At 45.8% G+C, this 17,994-nt stretch overlaps 1 protein-coding gene across 6 annotated transcripts in view; it reads right to left on the bottom strand.

Annotated features, from left to right (window-relative positions):
- Positions 1-17,994, bottom strand: part of DLG3 (discs large MAGUK scaffold protein 3) — a 53,808-nt gene that overhangs the window by 1,731 nt on the left and 34,083 nt on the right. For 3 of the 6 annotated variants that reach the window (XM_025982916.2, XM_025982920.2, XM_025982921.2), the window contains 9 exons: positions 9,898-10,074; positions 9,599-9,674; positions 8,687-8,786; positions 4,967-5,008; positions 3,598-3,648; positions 2,680-2,781; positions 1,910-2,082; positions 1,399-1,508; positions 654-745 (listed from right to left, as the gene is read on the bottom strand). In XM_025982916.2, the coding sequence (XP_025838701.1) occupies positions 654-745; positions 1,399-1,508; positions 1,910-2,082; positions 2,680-2,781; positions 3,598-3,648; positions 4,967-5,008; positions 8,687-8,786; positions 9,599-9,674; positions 9,898-10,074 (923 nt within the window). Of the gene's footprint in view, positions 1-653; positions 746-1,398; positions 1,509-1,909; positions 2,083-2,679; positions 2,782-3,597; positions 3,649-4,966; positions 5,009-6,742; positions 6,789-8,686; positions 8,787-9,598; positions 9,675-9,897; positions 10,075-17,994 lie in introns of all 6 variants that reach the window. The other 3 variants (XM_025982918.2, XM_025982917.2, XM_025982919.2) reach the window with 3 other exon arrangements.

The raw sequence follows: 17,994 nt of genomic DNA, 5'->3' as shown, positions 1-17,994 counted from the left end.
TTGGTTAACATATAGTGTAATATCAATTTCAGGAGTAGAATTTTGTGATTCATCACTTACAAACAATACCCAGTGCTCATCTCAAACAGGGATGACACCCTCCCTAATCCCTGCCATCCACCTACCCACCCCCCACCCACCTCCCTGTGACTCTACTTTAAAGGTAAGCAACAGATGACATAGAAACTTTAACAATCTTTTAGGAACTGACCTTGTAAAATAGGTGGCCATATAACACACACATACACAAACACAGTGACAGACAACTTGAAGACCACACTGAGGAATCATCATCATCAACACCTAAAACATGTGAAACCTAGTACTAGATGGAGGGTAGGGAAGGAGTTGAGAGAGAGAGAGAGAGAGAGAGAGAGAGAGAGAGAGAGAGAAGCAAAGTAACATAGGGAGCCTACAATCTGGGATAGGAAGAGAAGACGAATAAAATGATCCAAGGCAGCAGTTGGTGGTGGTGGTTGATACTACAAACTGGCTAAACTCCTCCAGCTGGATGGAAGGAACTTGAGTATTCTGGAAAGATCTGATCTCCAAAGCATCCAAAAAGTCTGTGCAGGGTATCTAAGCCTTCTGGAGACACTTAAAGTTGTCTGGCTGGTCCCACGTTACCTGAGCTGGGCAGCAGGTATTCTCACCTGTGAAGTATTCTCCAAACTCCTGCTCCAGTTTCATAGCTTTGTCATAGATCTTATTTGCTTGTTCGTATGTCTGCCGTCGGTTCATTTCCCTGCCAAAGACAGAGGAGAAAAATGATACCAAACTGGATTCTATGTAGTTTTGTTTGTTTGTTTGTTTTGTTTTGTTTGTTTGTTTGTTTTAGCAAGTGAGCATGAGCTGTGGTGGGAGGGGAGGAGGGCAGGGGCTGAGGGAGAGAACAACTTTTTTTTTTTTAAGAGTTACTTATTTACTTTAGAGACAGCACAAGTGGTGGGAGGGGCAGACAGAGGATCTCTAGCAGACTCCCCACTAAGTGTGGAGCCCGAAGTGGGGCTCCATCTCAGGGCCCTGGGATCATGACCTGAGCAGAAATCAAGAGTCAGATGGTCAACAGACTGAGCCATCCAGGTGCCCCCCAGATTCTACATTTTGATTAACATAAAGGATTGCCCCCAGGTTCCCTAAAAATCTGCTTAGCTGCCCTGAGAGTAACAGTTGCCCATGGCTTAACATCTTCCTCAAACCTTCCAGGTTTAAAAGTGCAACTGGAATACATGTGCGTGGACACTCAAATCAGAAGGAGCCCTGGGTGACCAGCCAGGGTGCAGACTTTCCTCTGAGCTTCTACCAGGTCTTACCCCTGCCCAGCAAATCAGTTTATTTTTTTGTTCCTTTCCAGGGCCCTCTCCTAGCTGGGAGAGTCTGAGTCTTGCAAATACTTACATAAGTGCTTCAATGGATTTGGGCTTGATGAAAATGGCTATGGGGTAAAGTTGTGCTTGCTGCAGCCTCTTGATAGCATTGCCAGAAACATCTAAGATACAGTGCTTGCCCTGAAAAGGCAAAGACTCTTTATCAGCTTGCCCAGTTCCAGTCTACCCAGCCCCAGGCCCTTACCCAGTGGCAACCCAAACATCTGGCTGAGAGGAAGCCAGGACCACTCTGAGAGGCCTAGAAGATTCTACCCCTGAGGCAACACCCAGGCCCCCATTTTGCTCCTACTAGCCAGAAAAGGCCACATCTACAGAGGGGTCCGTATTCATGCCGGTGACAAGCTGGGGTGAGTTGCATGGAGATGGCCAGCCACCTCTATGCAGGGCCTGAGAACATGCAGAGCCGGCACAGCTTTGGTCAGCAGTGCCATTCAGTAGGCCCTGTGCTGAAAGGAAGAGGACCCTAACAGAATGTCAGCAGGAACCCTTCGGTTTTTCTTTTGAGGGTTATCCTCTCTTACCCTCTCTGCAACTGCCCGCACTGACTGGATGCTGGTCCCATAGAGATTATCATTAAATTGGCCTGCTTCGATGAACTTGTTGTCCTGAATATCCTTCTCCATTTGTTCTCGGGAGACCACAAAGTGGTAGTCTTGTCCATCCACCTCATTATCACGTCGAGGCCGAGTGGTATCTGAAGGAAGAGATGAGATCTATATGGCCCAAGGACAATGACTTGCCCCAGGCCAAAAGAGATGACATGTTCCTCTCTCACCAGGGTCCCAGGGCCACTCCAGTATTCTCCAGGTGAGCATGTGGGGTGGCGGGAAGGGAAGTAGCTTGAAAGAAGTTTTTCTTGCCTACTTCTCTTATAACCACCAGGTCTCACACAGGGAGCTATCTGCTTTACACTGGACCAGAAAGGTATAGTTTCCTAGGCCGTAACCTGGCAGAAGATGCCAAATGTGGGACAGGAGCCAGCAAACCTAACGAGCTGTCCACAGGGCTAGGCCAACACCACTTGGACTGGGCCCCCAGTAGTCCAATTCTCCCTGACCCTCCTCACTTAAACTTTTCTCCAAGGGAGGAAGCAGGCCAACCTGATGGCTTAGGCCTCTCAACCCCATCAGCCTTGTGAAAATCTACTGCTGCCTAATCTCTTCCAGAGCGTTACATACACCCTTGTTCCCAGAGAACCCTAGAACCTGCCCCAGACCCCTTCCGTAAAACATCAGAGTAATAGTTCCCAGGGCACTAAAGCCTCCCTTCCAAAACCTTCCCGGGCTCTTACGCGGCACACAGGATCCAAATTTATGTGGGAACTCCGATATCAGGTCATCGTTGACTCTGTCCTTCATTGGGCCCAGGATGATCACAGGTCTTGCATAGTGAACTGGACAAAGAGAGCATGGAGGTCATGAGCAAGGCCTCCCACCAGATAGCCTGTTCTACCTCCAAGTCTGCCTAGAGCACTGAGGCTCTGGAGCTGCCACTCAGGACAGTGTTCACAGCCATTTTCTGGCTTTTAAATACAAAGACATCAAAGGGCTTTTAATTGGAAAATATCTAAATCCAAGGCAAGTCTGAAATCAGAAGCATCTCCCCTCCCAACAGATTTGGGAGAAATCTCTGCATGGGCACCAGCAGCTAAGCAAGGTTTTTTCTAAGGAGCCACTACAGGGAGGGACTGGGACCTTTGTTTAGGCAATGGTCACAGCCACTGAAACTGATCCTTGCCATCTTTGTAAACCTGTCCTATCCTCTGGAAGGCATCTTGGCAGCAACAAAGGTAGAGTGAGGGGTGCACACTGGGTTTCCTTCCCCCTTTTCTTTTTTTTTAAGATTTTATTTATTTACTTGAGAGACAGGTGAGAGAGAGCATGAGCAGGGATGGGGGGCAGGCAGAGGGAGAAGCAAGCTCCCTGCTGAGCAGAGAGCACGACATGGGGCTCGATCCCAGGATGACCCAAGCTGAAGGCAGACGCTTAACTGACTGAGCCACAGGCGCCCCTCTTCCACCTTTTCTCTAACACTAGGAAGGCATAGAAGAGAAGAAGATGCCCAGGGGCCAGATGTGCAATAAGCCAATGAGTAGGATGTGCCTTCCTACTCCCTCATGTTCTTCCCTCTATTGATGCCACCAACCCCGGTGTTGGGCCCCATGACCACGAAACTAGCTTGAAGGCAAGACTCTCAGACGGCGGCTTACTTTCTTGCCGTGTCACTGGCTCATATGACAAAATTGCATCCTCTTGTCCTTCTGCAACAAAAAAGGGAGACATGTTAGCACTTTATAATCTGCCTATGTCCTGGTCCCCCTACAACATCCACCTCACCCCACCTCTGCCAGAAAACAGCCTTGTCAAGTGGTACTTGTTACCACCTGCCACGTGGCCCTATCTGCTACCCATTGGCAAGAAAGCATAGAAGCCCTTCACCACCCCTGGAACAGGAGTCAGGAGTCCTCTCATCCAGCAAAATATAGCTGACCAAAGAGACAAGACCCAGAAGCCGTGAAGCCTCCACCAAAAACCACCCCAATTTCTCAGGAACTATTCTTACAGGTAACTGTCAACTATGCTCAACTACCCTCTTGCTTTGGTAAGAACCATGGGGAAGCTTTAACTCGTTGAGAAACACTGCCCATGTCCCCTAATCTGTAGACAGGGGAGTCAGGGTACTCATGCAGGCCCCCCAAGTTGCAGACTGACTTTGCCCTTTTAAGGGTTTACCTATACACCCCCCTACACTGGAAGAAATATCCAAAGGACTCAAGGCTGGGCTAAGGTCCCCAGTGCCCTTTATGAGCAATGCTGAGCCCTGCTCTCTCCTCATGGTAGAGCTCCATATATCCTAACAATTGTTAACTTTTCCTAAAATAGTCACCAAACCACTTGGTTCTGGGTGCCTGGAAGTCCCAAGTGGCTGATGGCAGTGCTGGGGAAGGCAGTATTTGCATCAAGTCCCAGGATGCTTGCTCATAGGCTTCCTCTGAGCCTAAGACCCGTGGGCAGATTGTATAAGACCTCTAGGCACAGTTTGCCAGAGGCCAGTGTTCCCAAAGTTCGTGGGGTTCCAAATGTGGCTTCTGTGGCTTGATCACGGGATCTCTGGAGGACAACTGGGCAGTTACCTGATCACTTAACCCAGCAAAAAGACAAAAGACACCGAGGCTTAACCCAGGAGGACCTAGAGACCTGGAAAGGCAATTCAGGACAATATCCCACAGGAGCCATTTGTTGGTCTCTAGGCAAGTCTGTAAAAATGGCAGCATTTACAGCCCAGGATGCCCATGGCAGGGATTTACTTACTGGCAGCTCACCCTTCCCAGGGCCCCAGGGACAGCTTTAAGCCAGGTCCTGACCCGAAGTGCAGGCCTTATACTCTCCTTTAATTCATGGCCCAAACCCCACCCCATAAGGACAAAATGGCCACAGCATTTCCAGGATCTCAAAGTGTACGTGGCTAAAAGAAGCACTAGCCTCTGAACAGATATGGCAGCCATGCAACAGTGGAATGAGGATGGCTGGGACACGTAGTGGAGCCACACAACATGGGGGAGAATGACACACACTTACTGGAACTGCTTTCGCTGTCACTGGTGTTGGATGTCACTCCCTCTGCAAGCCAACAAGAAAGAAGACTCTGATTCAGAACACACCACTGAGAGGTCACACGCGGCACAAAACTCAAATCCTCTAGGAGGCAAGACACTGAGCTGCCACCGAGTCAGGCCACAGGAGGCCTGCCACATCCAGGCTACCAAGTGGGAGGCAGAGCTCCAACCTTGAGCCCCTGGCCACCTCATTCTTGTCCCCAGAGCCCTCTCAGTCTGCCAAATCCCTCCCTAATGCTACAAGTCTTCCATCCTTTGGCAGCATCCTCTTCATCTGAATCCAGAGAACTGACTTGGATGGTTTCCAAATCCTATCTCAAAACACATCTCCCAAGACTAACAATAGGAAAGGAAAGGCAGTGACAGTGGCAAAGAGAAGTCCAGGGACCAGGCTGCTCTTGAATCTCCTCCCCAGGCAGAGCCCCTGAAGTACAGAGTTGGGCAGTGCTCCAGAACTAAGAGGCTAACCAATGGCTGGGTTGGAGCTGTCAACAGGGAATGATGCTCTGACAGTTCAGTAGGACCAACAGCCCTCCTGCCACCACTATCACGTAGCCTCCTTCTCCTAGCTTGGCCTAGTGGTGAGGGAAGATGCTCCTCTGTCCACATTAAGACAGACATGTCAAAACACAGAAACAATGGACACAGAACACTTGTAGGCCAAGACAGCCATCCCGTCTCAGACCACTGTGCCTACCCTCATCGAAGTGTGGGCACAGCAGCCACACTCAAAGGAGGCACAAGGTACTGTGTGGCCCAAACAAAGCTTACCACTCCCAAGACGACAGGCAAATGAAGATGAAGCACAAACACAACAAACTATGGACAGAGACACTGCTCGTTTCAGCCAAGATGACACTGCTCCAGACTGTGATATGCTGTGGCCCCCATAGGAAGAACTGGATGAGTCGCTGCCCAAGGCTGGTTCCTGACCCTCTGAGGAAGCTCCTTTACCTTCACGCCTTTATTACTTATTGAAGGAGAGTATACACTGACAGAACCTGCCTGCCACAGCCATGTGTATGTCCCCTCTGTGCACGAGGGAGGTGCTGCTAAGATGCTGTCATCGTGGTCCCTTCATATTTCACTCTTGAATTATTTTCCAGAGAGGAGAGGTCAGAGTTTTCCCTAGCTAAGGCACTAAATACATATATGGTCCATAAATGCTGCTGAGACCCCCCCTGCCCCAACCAGCTTAGACCCTTAGAGATGTTCCATGGAAAGCCAGCCCATGGCTGTTTCCTGAGGCCCCTGAACCTGCTGGGATGTCCCAGATGCACGATGGGTAAAGGGCTTCACAGTACTCTTGCCCCTAGTTAGAGAGACTGAAACAGCTCATTCCTAAGCCCAATTCTTTAGTGCTGTGTCACTGGGAGAAGCCAACCAGCAGGCACCCCTCACCTCAATAATAGGCTAGAGATGAGCTGAGTGGTCATCCCTGGGGAGGTGCTTCTTGCCCACCTCATTTCTGAGGCAGGGCGCCAGGATGGCTCCCCACCCCTTCAAGGTACAAAAGGGAAACACAGACATGAATGATGGGCTTTTATCAGGGTGCCAGTGATCCAGAGCGAAAGTTGTGACATTCAGAGTCACTTGTTCCACCTCCTGCTGTGGTGTCAGAGTTCTCACAACACTGTCCTCCCCTCCCCCTTGCCCTCACCCACGTTCCCTACACCCCCAACCCCAGCATCTCCACTCATGCCAGAAATACAGTTAGTGGTGTGTAAGTTTGACTTACTCAGATTCTTTGCTCCATAATAATCGTCACTTAACCCAGGGAAGTCCTGATTTCACAGACAGGAAGGACAAAGTGAGAGGGAGAAAGGGAGGGAGGGAGGGAGGGAGGGAGGGAGGGAGGGAGGGAGGGAAGGAAAGAATTGGGACAAAAGAGAAAATAGAGAAAAAAAGACAAGGGGAAGGAAGAATAGAGAGCCAGGTGAGCATTAGTGACAGGAGTATGAAATACTGTGAAGCCCTATAATCATAGTGGGGTTAAGAACGTTGCTATAGAAAGAATGCCCCGGGTCGGACAAGATCCCTGTGCTTCATACTGCCCGACTTGCTGCTGGAGAGCCTCAGAGTGGACTACCTTTCTGAGGTGGTCTATAGTCTATAGCCTGACAGGACAGGACAGGACAGGCGACTTTCTAAGGCTTAGAGTCCCTGCTTTGGTTGACTTGTAGTTGCAGAGCCCCGGTCTCTGGCTCTGCCCCTGTAATCACCATTTCCCTGAGGGAGCACAAGAGAGCTAGCAGAATCACCATCATCCCAAGGAGCTTTTGCCTAGTACTGACTCTGTCCAAACCCTTCAGGGAAAGCTTCACGTAGTCTCAGCTATGGCCTTCAAAGCTGACCGGAGTTGTGCAGACCACAGGGGATGAGATCAGCTTCTGGAGAATAAGCACTAGGCAAGTTTCAACTCTCACCCGACAGGCAACCCCTGACCCTCAGAGCTGGGCCACGCAACAGCGAACCCTCCTCAGGTTAGATCCAGCACAGAGGTTCCGGGGCTGATCCAATGAACTGTGGTTACCTCACATCAGACCCTCTCTTATTGCTCACGAGCAGAACCAACTGCACATGGTACTTCTTACTGTGCTACCCAGGATTATGACCCATAACCCTCCATTTGGAGGAAGGTACCCTTGGATCTACTAGCTATCGCTCCAGATGGCAAGACCTGCGTAGACCATGACCATGAATCCGGCCGGCCTAGACAAAGTCAGTCTCCTGTCAGTCCCAACAGCCCAGGACCCCAAGGCCTCTCTTTGTGAGGCAGGAGAAGAGAGGTTTACAATTCACCACAAGCCATATGAGAAGTATTTCACCACTTTGACCTGGTGTGTAAGGTTAGGGTCAGCAATTCATTTCTGAGGCATATGGTAGAATACAAATATTTCTCAGGATTATATTGGTTCTTAAAAGTCCATTTAGCCTAGCTTCTGGCCTTTTCTACTGTTTACTGTTGTTCAATAAATTTTTATTTAGACAATGTTGAATAATCCCCCTTGCACATCAATTCCTTTAAGCAGGAAGGATTTTATTTTGAAGGCTGGCTCTGGAATCACTCTGGGATGACAGTGAGCCTATTGGAGCTGTGTGGGCATCCAGGGTGCATATGCACATGCATGTAATTCAAGAAGCAGGTCCAACTCCAGGTGTCCAGGGAAGAAAAGGCTCTTCTCTTAACGTAGATGAGTAAAGTTAGGGAAAGAAATCACAGGAGGAAGAAGCCAGGAGAGCAACTCGGAGTCCCTAGACCTGGTTCTCTTGAAAAACCATTCTTCTAAACCTGACACTGTGGCTGAAAACTGCTCATCACTCCCACAGGAGAGCTTCACCGGACCCCCAACGTCAGTGCCAGGGGAGTCCTGGTAGGCCAGCTTTGGAACCAGTTGGTCCTTAGAACTTCCAACATTCTTTCAGAGTGAGAAGCTGGATAAGAGAGACCCAATATCTCCCTGTGCAGGCCAATTTCTATGCTGACTCCGCAAATAAGCAAGTATGCACGCGCACACATGCACACATGAACAGATAGACAGGGACAGACACACACACACACACACACACACACACACACACACACACACACTTTCCCCATCTTCTCATTAGGGGAGGTGCAAATGAGGAAGAGAGGGTGGGGCTGTGGGCAGTCTGCTCTCTGTACCCTGCTGCTACTTACGTTCCTGTATGCTGCTCTCCTGGGCCATGTTTTCTTTGCTCTTGTAAAATGGAAACTTTCGAGAGAGGCGGAAACTCTTTTTACGTTTCGTTTTGATCGACTGTGAAAGAACATGAAGATGGAGGGGAAGGACAGAAGAAAAAAAAACAGAACAATGGATTTTAAAGCATGCAAGAAAAACTAAAATGGAGACAATGGTGAGCTAAATAAAAGATCATCTCTCACAAATGGAGTCTATGAGATTAAATGAAAGTTGATGTAGGAGGAAATTATGTTTACAGGAAAATGTTGTAGGGATGTTAGAGGTTTCTACCTAATCCAGACTCACAGCACTCACTGGCACTTTCTAAAGGACAAAGGTCACTGTAGCCTCCTGGACACATCCCTAAGGTGCCACTGATACACACAGAGTCATCTACTCCGTGTCTCTCTTACCTCTACTGCTCCAAAAGCTCTTTGGCCTACAAAGCTCATAGAAGAAAAGGGGTGAATGACTGAGCCCTCATGCCTTGTTGGTCTGAGGGGTGGTCAGAGCTCTGAGGCTGGCCTTCCTTGCTGGGTAACAAGGCCAGGTTCTGTTCAGGGTCTCCACAGCTCTGACAGGGTCTGCGGCCAGGGAGATACCCACAAGTGGCTTCATGTGCCCAGAACAAGTCAGCCTTCCAGACAGTCGAACTCCAACACATCTTCAAGAGCCAGTAACCCAGGGGGTTAGGAGTACAGACAGGACACAGAGTTTGAGTGCCCTCTCCCTGCTTTCTGAAAAGCAGTCAGTGTTCTGATAGGACAGAGCCAGCCCCCTGAAAAAGAGATATTCTGTTGTGCTCCCCAGTTCTCTTATCCAGCAGACAGACTCCAAGCTTCTTACTCCTCTTCTCATATTGGCTGACTTCCTTGGGGATCCCTACTTACCCTGTTAGACTCAATCATCCCCGTCCTGGCATGGAACTTCACGGTTTTCAATCGAGCTCTTTCTTTCTTTTCCACCCTGTTTTGGAGTCAGAAAGAAGTCCTGTTACTTACTGCCAGTGCATGGTCTCAGCAGCCACTTTTTGGCTCACTGAGTCATAACCATGTCTTAAGCACCAACTCTCTAACAGAGGAATAATAAAGCACATTCATTGCTCTCAAGCAACTTATAGTATAATAGATAAAAAAGAAATCAATACCAGGAAGAGGGCAAGGAAGACCTCACGAGCATGACAACTCACCTCTTCTTACTGGGGATCACACCGATTTGCTCACTTTCTCCATGTGGGGTCACCAATCTTGCCTGCCACCACTCATCATCAGATGCATTAATGACATGCAGAATGTCACCATAGGAGAAGCTGAGCCCCTGGCTTGGCAGGCAGCTGTCCCGAGTTCGATCATAATCAAACAGGGCCCTGAAATGCACAGTGAAAGATGAAGTCCTCATCCTAACCCTAAATGCCAGGAGTCTGATTCTCCTGGAAGGATGGCAGAGGACAGCCAATGCAGATAGTCAGCACAGACCTACCAGCCCCAGAACAGACCAGAGGGAATTCTCCAGGAGATTGCATCCTTCGTTCGGTCTCGATGTCGTAGATATGTGCCTCTTCTCAAAGAAACATCCCACTCTCCCAAGAAGGGGAATAAGAGAATCTCTTTCATGAACCCCACGGTCTCTAAGCTTCTAGACACAAGGTAGAAGTCCAAAGGAGAACATACTCAACAGTCCTCCCCCTCACCCACATCCTAAGGAAACAAGTTGGGTCTACCAAAAGGCTTTCTCAGTTTACAAACATATCTTCAAAAGGTAGTTGAAGGCAGAACATAAAAATGTTAACTACAGTCTCAAACAATGAATGGTAAATGCTGCAGAGACACAAAAGAGAAAAGGACCCTGTGTCCTGGGACAACTAAGGAAAAAGCAAAGACTGACATTCATCCACACAATGATAAAGTTGAAAAGGACCCTACAAAGAAGTCTCTTCATTCAGTCTCTCAGTCTCTCACTCTTACATAGAGAGAGAGGGGGGCTCAGGGAAGAATAATGTGACCCAGATCACATACCTATCTAAGGTATGACCCAGATCACATACCTATCTCCTCCTAGGATGGAGGCCAGCTCCTCTGACAAGACATGCAGAGTGCTAAAGGAGAAGGTGGGAAAAGGTGGGCTTGAGGAAGAGGAGGAGCCCAACCTGGCTGCCACTGGGAGTCCTAGGAAATGAGGTTAGAAATAAAGGCCTGGGGCAAATTTTGGAAGGTCCTGAATATATCTGATCCACTGGCCCCTGAAACTTGAGAGTAGGAAAGTGACATGTCAAAAGAGCCTTAGGAACATGAATCCACCCTCACACGTAACAGGGTAATCATGGAGTGGGATGGGGTGGATTTGAAGGTAAATTTAAATCAAAACTACAAACTCAAAGGATCCACCACTGACTCTGGCTCCAGTGAAGCTGGCTCTTCAAAACTAGCTTCTAGCTTCAGGAAACAAACTCACCTATATGAAAGTCTACTTTTCTCAGACACTGGATCTCTGCTCACAAAGTCACTGCGAATTGGTGATTTCGGTGAGAAGTTTGGATTTTTCTACTCGAGATCTAGGGTCTGACTCTTTTTTATATTCTCTGTTAGCACTTTTGTACACACAGCCCAGTGCATTTCCAGAACTAGTTCCAAGATTTAGAATTCTCCCTGTGGTGTGGTAGTCTGTGGCTCAGCTGCAAAGTAAAACACACTATTTCCCCATGTGCAGCCCCAAATGAAATACAAAATGTAGTAAAACTGTGCAGAGTGAAATACCCATCTACTTTTTAAACTTCTTGAAAGAGAATCCCTAAAAAATCAGTATCAGGGGCGCCTGGGTGGCTTAGTGGGTCAAGCAGCTGACCCCGGCTCAGGTCACAGTCCCGGTGTCCTGGGATCAAACCCTGCATCGGGCTCCCTGCTCAGTGGGGAGTCTGAGTCTCCCTCTCCCTCTGCTGCTCTTCCTGGTTGTGCTCTCTCTCTCTACCAAATCAATAAATAAAATCTTAAAAAAATAAATCAGTATCAGATTATTTGACAATGAAAATACCCAAACTCTGACACAAAGCCCTTTATCTTCCTCAATTTATGCACTCAAAGCAGTAAGGAGGGAGGCTGAGGCCAGCAGATCAAGGAAGCACTCTGCCCAAGAGGTTCTTCCCTGGTTCTGTGTGACAGGATCAAATTGGAATGCATTTACCCTGCATTCGAAACGGAGTTTCCTAAAGCATGTTCCTACAAAGATGTCCATGGTGAAGACCTTCTAAGTGACCACAAGAAACACTAAATGGCATTCTGGGCTTCACAGATTAAAACAAATATAGTCAAGAAAAGAAAAGAACTTGGATTAAGCACAAATTAGTTTGGAGAGGGAAGAAGGAAGATGTTAAAATAAATGAGAAGAGATTAGGATGAGGCTGTAGGACACTAGAGAGCTTACCGGTGAAAATCCAGAGACAACCCCACAGAACCATATCTGACCTTTGCCAACAGCAGTAAGAAGCTGGAGCACATGATAAAGTTGATATAGACGTGTTTTCTGGATGTCAGGAATCCAATTATTGGTAATTTTTTAAACACCTGAGGTTAAAATAAAACTAATGTGCCAATTCACTTCCAAGAGGAATTTCAGAAACCTTACCATATGAAACCTTACCATATTAAAACACATATACCACGAGCTAAGTAAAAACAGTAAGTGTGGATCCAAGTCACCAAGAATGCCAGCAGTGAGCACTGCACACCAGAGTGACACCATCTGCTTTGTTTTTACCCACAGGCACATGTTCCTTTTACTACTTTACTTCAAAAAATGTAAGTCAATATAAAAAGAAACTGCTTTCATATATTTTTGCTGTTTCTTTTTCTTTTCTGACACCTTTCTAAATAACTGCTGCTTGTTGCTAGTTGTTGCATCACTTTTAAAAAAACATTTTAGACATTATATATTGGTTTTCTTTTTTTAATGTATATTTATTTTTTATTGGAGTTTGATTTGCCAACATATAGTATAACACCCAGTGCTCATCCCGTTGAAAGATGAATATATATTGGTTTTCAATAGCACTCACCTATCCTTTTGACCCTGTCCTCCCAATTTAGTTATATCACATTTCGAGGATAAGCAATATTTATTTTTACATTATGATGTAAATAGTTTCCTTGGATGACTACCCCTACCTTCCTATAAGGTTTTTCTATGGTTTCTTTCCTCCCAGAAATACTGAACTTTTCATCTGATTATTTTTTTACATCCTTATCATTTCATAGCTCCATTATTTAACACAGGCAGGGTTATTTAGATTTACTATTTCTTTTTGCTATAGCCAAAATATTTGGAAGCATTCTCCTCTATAGAGCCAGAAAAGGGAAGAATAGGAAAAGGATTAATTTTTTGCATGTTATTATAGTGTTTGAGATTTTATACTATTCATATGCATTAATTTCATCAAAAAATTATACCAATAAGTTCATTATGGAATATTTGAAAAACAAAGTCTAAACAGAAAAATCACACTGAATATAACTCAGAACCATTCTTCATACTGTTGTGTTACTGTATAGTATTCTGTAATAAATACACAAAAAAACAGATTTCACTGAGATGGAAACACGGTGTGTAGGTACAATTTAGCAACCTTAGTGGTCACTTGAAATTGTATCATTAATATTTCCCATACCATTAACTAGTCATCAAAACTAATATATATTTTTTATTTTAAAGATTTTTATTTATTTATTCATGAGAGACAGAGAGAGAGAGGCAGAGACACAGGCAGAGGGAGAAGCAGGCTCCATGCAGGGAGCCTGACGTGGGACTTGATCCTGGGTCTCCAGGATCACATCCTAGGGCTGAAGGTGTCACTAAACTGCTGAACCACCAGGGCTGCCCAAAACTAATATTTTTAAAGATGATATAATATTCTATTCTTAAGGGTATTCATTAATTAAACAAGTATTTTTGAGCATCTAATATGCTCAGGCACTCTTCTGAGCACTTGAGAGAAAAAAAGAGAAAGAAAGCATCTGACTTAAGTCATTTACTTCTGGTAAAGAACATGTTTGGCTCTAAGTTCCATGGCAAACAAGGCAAAAAAGGGGCTATCTCCCAATAAAAGTGATCCCCAAGTCTATCTGGATTTTCTTTGATGAATCTGTGGATGAGGGACACTGAACAACAGAATAAACAATGTTTTTAAACTATGATTTTGTATACATAGACCACATCTTCTATCCATTCATCTTTCGATGGACACCGAGGCAACTTCCATATTTTGGCTATTGTGGACGTTGCTGTTATAAACATTGGGGTGCAGGTGTCATGCTGTTTCACTGCATCTGTATCTTTGGGGTAAATCCCCAGCAGTGCAATTGCTGGGTCGTAGGGCAGTTCTATTTTTAACTCTTTGAGGAACCTCCACACAGTTTTCCAGAGTGGCTGCACCAGTTCACATTCCCACCAACAGTGTAAGAGGGTTCCCTTTTCTCCGCATCCTCTCCAACATTTGTTGTTTCCTGCCTTGTTAATTTTCCCCATTCTGACTGGTGTGAGGTGGTATCTCATTATGGTTTTGATTTGTATTTCCCTGATGGCAAGTGATGCAGAGCATTTTCTCATGTGCATGTTGGCCATGTCCATGTCTTCCTCTGTGAGATTTCTCTCCGTGTCTTTTGCCCATTTCATGGAATATTACTCAGCCATTAGAAACGACAAATACCCACCATTTGCTTCAACGTGGATGGAACTGGAGGGTATTATGCTGAGTGCAGTAAGTCAATCGGAGAAGGACAGTGTATGTCCTCATTCATTTGGGGAATATAAATAATAGTGAAAGGGAATATAAAGGAAGGGAGAAGAAATGTGTGGGAAATATCAGGAAGGGAGACAGAACATAAAGACTCCTAACTCTGGGAAACGAACTAGGGGTGGTGGAAGGGGAGGAGGGCGGGGGGTGGGGGTGAATGGGTGACGGGCACTGAGGGGGACACTTGACGGGATGAGCACTGGGTGTTATTCTGTATGTTGGTAAATTGAACACCAATAAAAAAATAATTTATTAAAAAATAAAAATAAAAAATAAAAAATAAAAAATAAATAAACTATGATTTTGTTAAAGACATAGCAGCACATTTGAATTTGAAATAAAAGAAAAAGGATTTGAAGCTCTGAACTAAAATAACATCATTTTCAGCTGAGAATGTAAAATGAATGAACAAGAATTTACTTTTCTCGGGATGCCCACCCAGGTGCCTCAACGGTTGGGTGCCCACCTTCAGCTCAGGTCATGATCCCGGGATCCGGGATCCGGTCCTGCATCGGGCTCCCTGAGGGGAGCCTGCTTCTCCCTCTGCCTGTGTCTCTCGTGAATAAATAAATAAATATTTTTTTAAAAGAATTTACTTTTCCTTCAATCAGAACTACAAATGGAAGAAGAGCTTGGCAGGACATCAGAGCCCCAGAGGTCTCAAAGTTTCTTTCAAGCTCTAGCATTTCATGAGCATAAGTCTTTCCTATGTCTTCTCTACCAGGTTAAATATGCCCAGTTCCCTCACCAGTCGACTCTTCCACAGTCGTGGTGGTGATTTCTTCTCCAAATCCAAAATGGGGATTTTCTCTAAATCCACTTTTTCTCTTTTCCTGCTGAAATTTTATTTCACTATGAGCTAAAAAACTTCCTCAGAGATGACAGAAAGCAGGCCCAGAGGTGCATAGGGCCTCCCTCATCTAGAGTTGTGTGGTAGACAACTCTCACACCTTTGTTCCTTTATTTAAACATTCACTTTGTCTACTTTGTGTGGGGCACTGTGTTTGACAGATGGGAGACCCAGAAGCAAAAGAAGTCCTGGCCTTGCAGAGTACACTGGCTGAGTATGTTGTAGTGAGAGGCACAAATGCAAGATAAGCCAAGGCCTAAAAGCATTCAGAGGGAACATAGGTCACACCCAGTTTGGGGAAGCTATAAGGAGGGGTTGACTTTTGAACTGGCCCTCAGTGAAGGTTCAGGATTTCAAGAGGGAGATGGGGAGACGCCCTTCTGGCTAGAAAGAACCACGTGAGCAAAGGCTTAGAGGCAAGTAACCCAGGGTGTGCAGCAGGGTCAGCAGCACCCATATTTGGCGGCAGTGCAAGGCACTCAGTCTACAGTCCAGCTAAGGAGTCTGGCATTCACTTAGTAGGCCTTGTGAGACCAATTTCATGGTCTCAGCTTGTCATTAGCATGCTAAACTTGCGTGTGAAGGTATAATTGAAAGAGAACAAGGGTGCCTGGCTGCCTCAGTCGGTAAAACACATGACTCTTGATCTCAGGGTTGTGAGTTCAAGCCCCACGTTAGGCATAGAGCTTACTTAAAAAAAAATTAAAAAAAAAACTAAGAACAGGCTGAGTAGTAAAGTCAAACCACCTTTCAAATGATATATATTTCATGTAATCAAAAAAAAAGTATTAAATTAGACCTTAATGAATTTTGGGAGCACCTGGGCGGCACAATCAGTGAAGCATCTAACCCCTGATTTTGGCTCAGGTCATGAGCTCAGGGTTGTGAGATCGAGCCCCGAGTTAGCCTCTGTGCTGAGTACAGAGTCCGCTTCAATTTCTCTCTCCCTTTGCCCCTCTCGCCACCCCCCCTCTCTAAAATAAATAAATAAATATTTAAACAATTTAAATTTATTTTGAAAAAGTATCAACTTGAGATCTTTAAGAAGCATGCTTAACTGTGGCCATCTAGCAGTGACAATCTCTCTTAGGAACAGCCTGGAACCTAAAAGTGACAGGGACTGGCTAAATGCCTCAGGTTGGAACTAGTAAGAGGATGAAGGAGCACCTTTCTCCACAGCATGGATATATCCTCTTATCTACTACCCCTTTTAATCCTTAGGGCAAGCACTAGAGAAAGTCAAGGTAGATACCATACCATCCCTTTTAAATCAGATTGAACCACTGTCCCAAAACTGAAATCCTACACATGCAAGGCCCAGATGACATAGAAACAAAACTTTTCACCCTCTGACTCAAAAAGAATGAGCAGAAAAAGAAGAAAGAATAAAAGAAAGCAATACTTATTTGTCTCCAGACACCTAAAACCACATTTAACCACTCTGGTACCTTGGTCCCACCCTGTGTATATGAGTTTATTGACAAGATGGTGTATTGGGAGACTAGAAGCCTCAGAAACCTCTTATTATTTCTGGGTCTAGATAAAAAACATTTCATGAAAGCCTCCGACTTGAGGACTGGTCAGTTCAGAGGGAAGCACTATGTCAAGAGAGAACAAAGCTTGTGGAAATATTACCATCTAAAGCCTAAGATCACAGTAAATGGTCTACATTAAAAGATTATTCTTCAACCCTGAATATGCTCCTCCTTGGTTATGGCCATACACCTCTGTGAAGCAAGGGGAAAGCCAGATCCTGGGTTTTCCTGCAACTTCTCAAACACGGCCAGGCAAGAAAAACACCAATTTCTCTTAAAAGCAGGGCAGAGACTGGCCCAGAGAAAATGTGGTATGTAAAAACAAAGCGAAAGTGGGCAATGAAGCAGCCTTCTGGAGCCAAGTCACACCAGCATGAAAAGCAGATGCTCGTTTCCCAGGGTCTGCAGGTTGGAGTTCCCGAGCTGAAGCTTTAAATGGAGCTGCCTATCTTCCTAAGGAGAAAACACTGCCAAAGGTCTTGAAAGATATGTTGCATAAATGGTGACCTTTCAAACAGTATCCCCTAAGAGCTGTGTGTACCTGCCCACATAATACACGCGCTCTGGGGGACTTTGCCTAATCTTCCCTTCAGCTGGGACCTCACTGCCAGACTGGAAAGCAGGAAGATAATCAGCTCAAAGTAAACAGATTACCAGGCCAAAGTCTCTGCAGTTCAGATCCTAAATTGTGAGGTTTGGGTCTAAAAGATCCAGATAAATCAGAAGCACCTGGTATAGCCACCTTGAAGTCTTGGTGAACAGGAATGCAAAGAAAATGGCCAATACCTGGGAAACTGGTCAGGCAGGTTTCTCAAAACAAAGTAAACAAGAGCACTCTAGCACTTTAGCCTCAAAGACATGTGGCTGCTCCTGCTGCACTGACCTAGCAGGGCTCCAGCCATCTGTGTGGCTTGGGGTGGGGGTAGGGTGAGGTGCTTTGCCAGTCCCCTCTCACCCTCATCAGCATCCCAGAGGCCCAGCCCAAATTCCACCCTTCTCTGTGACCCTGCCCATTCCAAATTTCTTTCTTCCAAATTCATACTATGTATTTAGCAATGACCTTTCTTAATGTTTTCTACTTATGGCTATTTAACTCTTGTAGTTTTAAAATCTTTTATA

Source organism: Vulpes vulpes, chromosome X, assembly GCF_048418805.1.
Source record: "Vulpes vulpes isolate BD-2025 chromosome X, VulVul3, whole genome shotgun sequence".
Taxonomy (NCBI): Eukaryota; Metazoa; Chordata; class Mammalia; order Carnivora; family Canidae; genus Vulpes; species Vulpes vulpes.
This window is presented reverse-complemented; position numbering and strand designations above follow the sequence as displayed.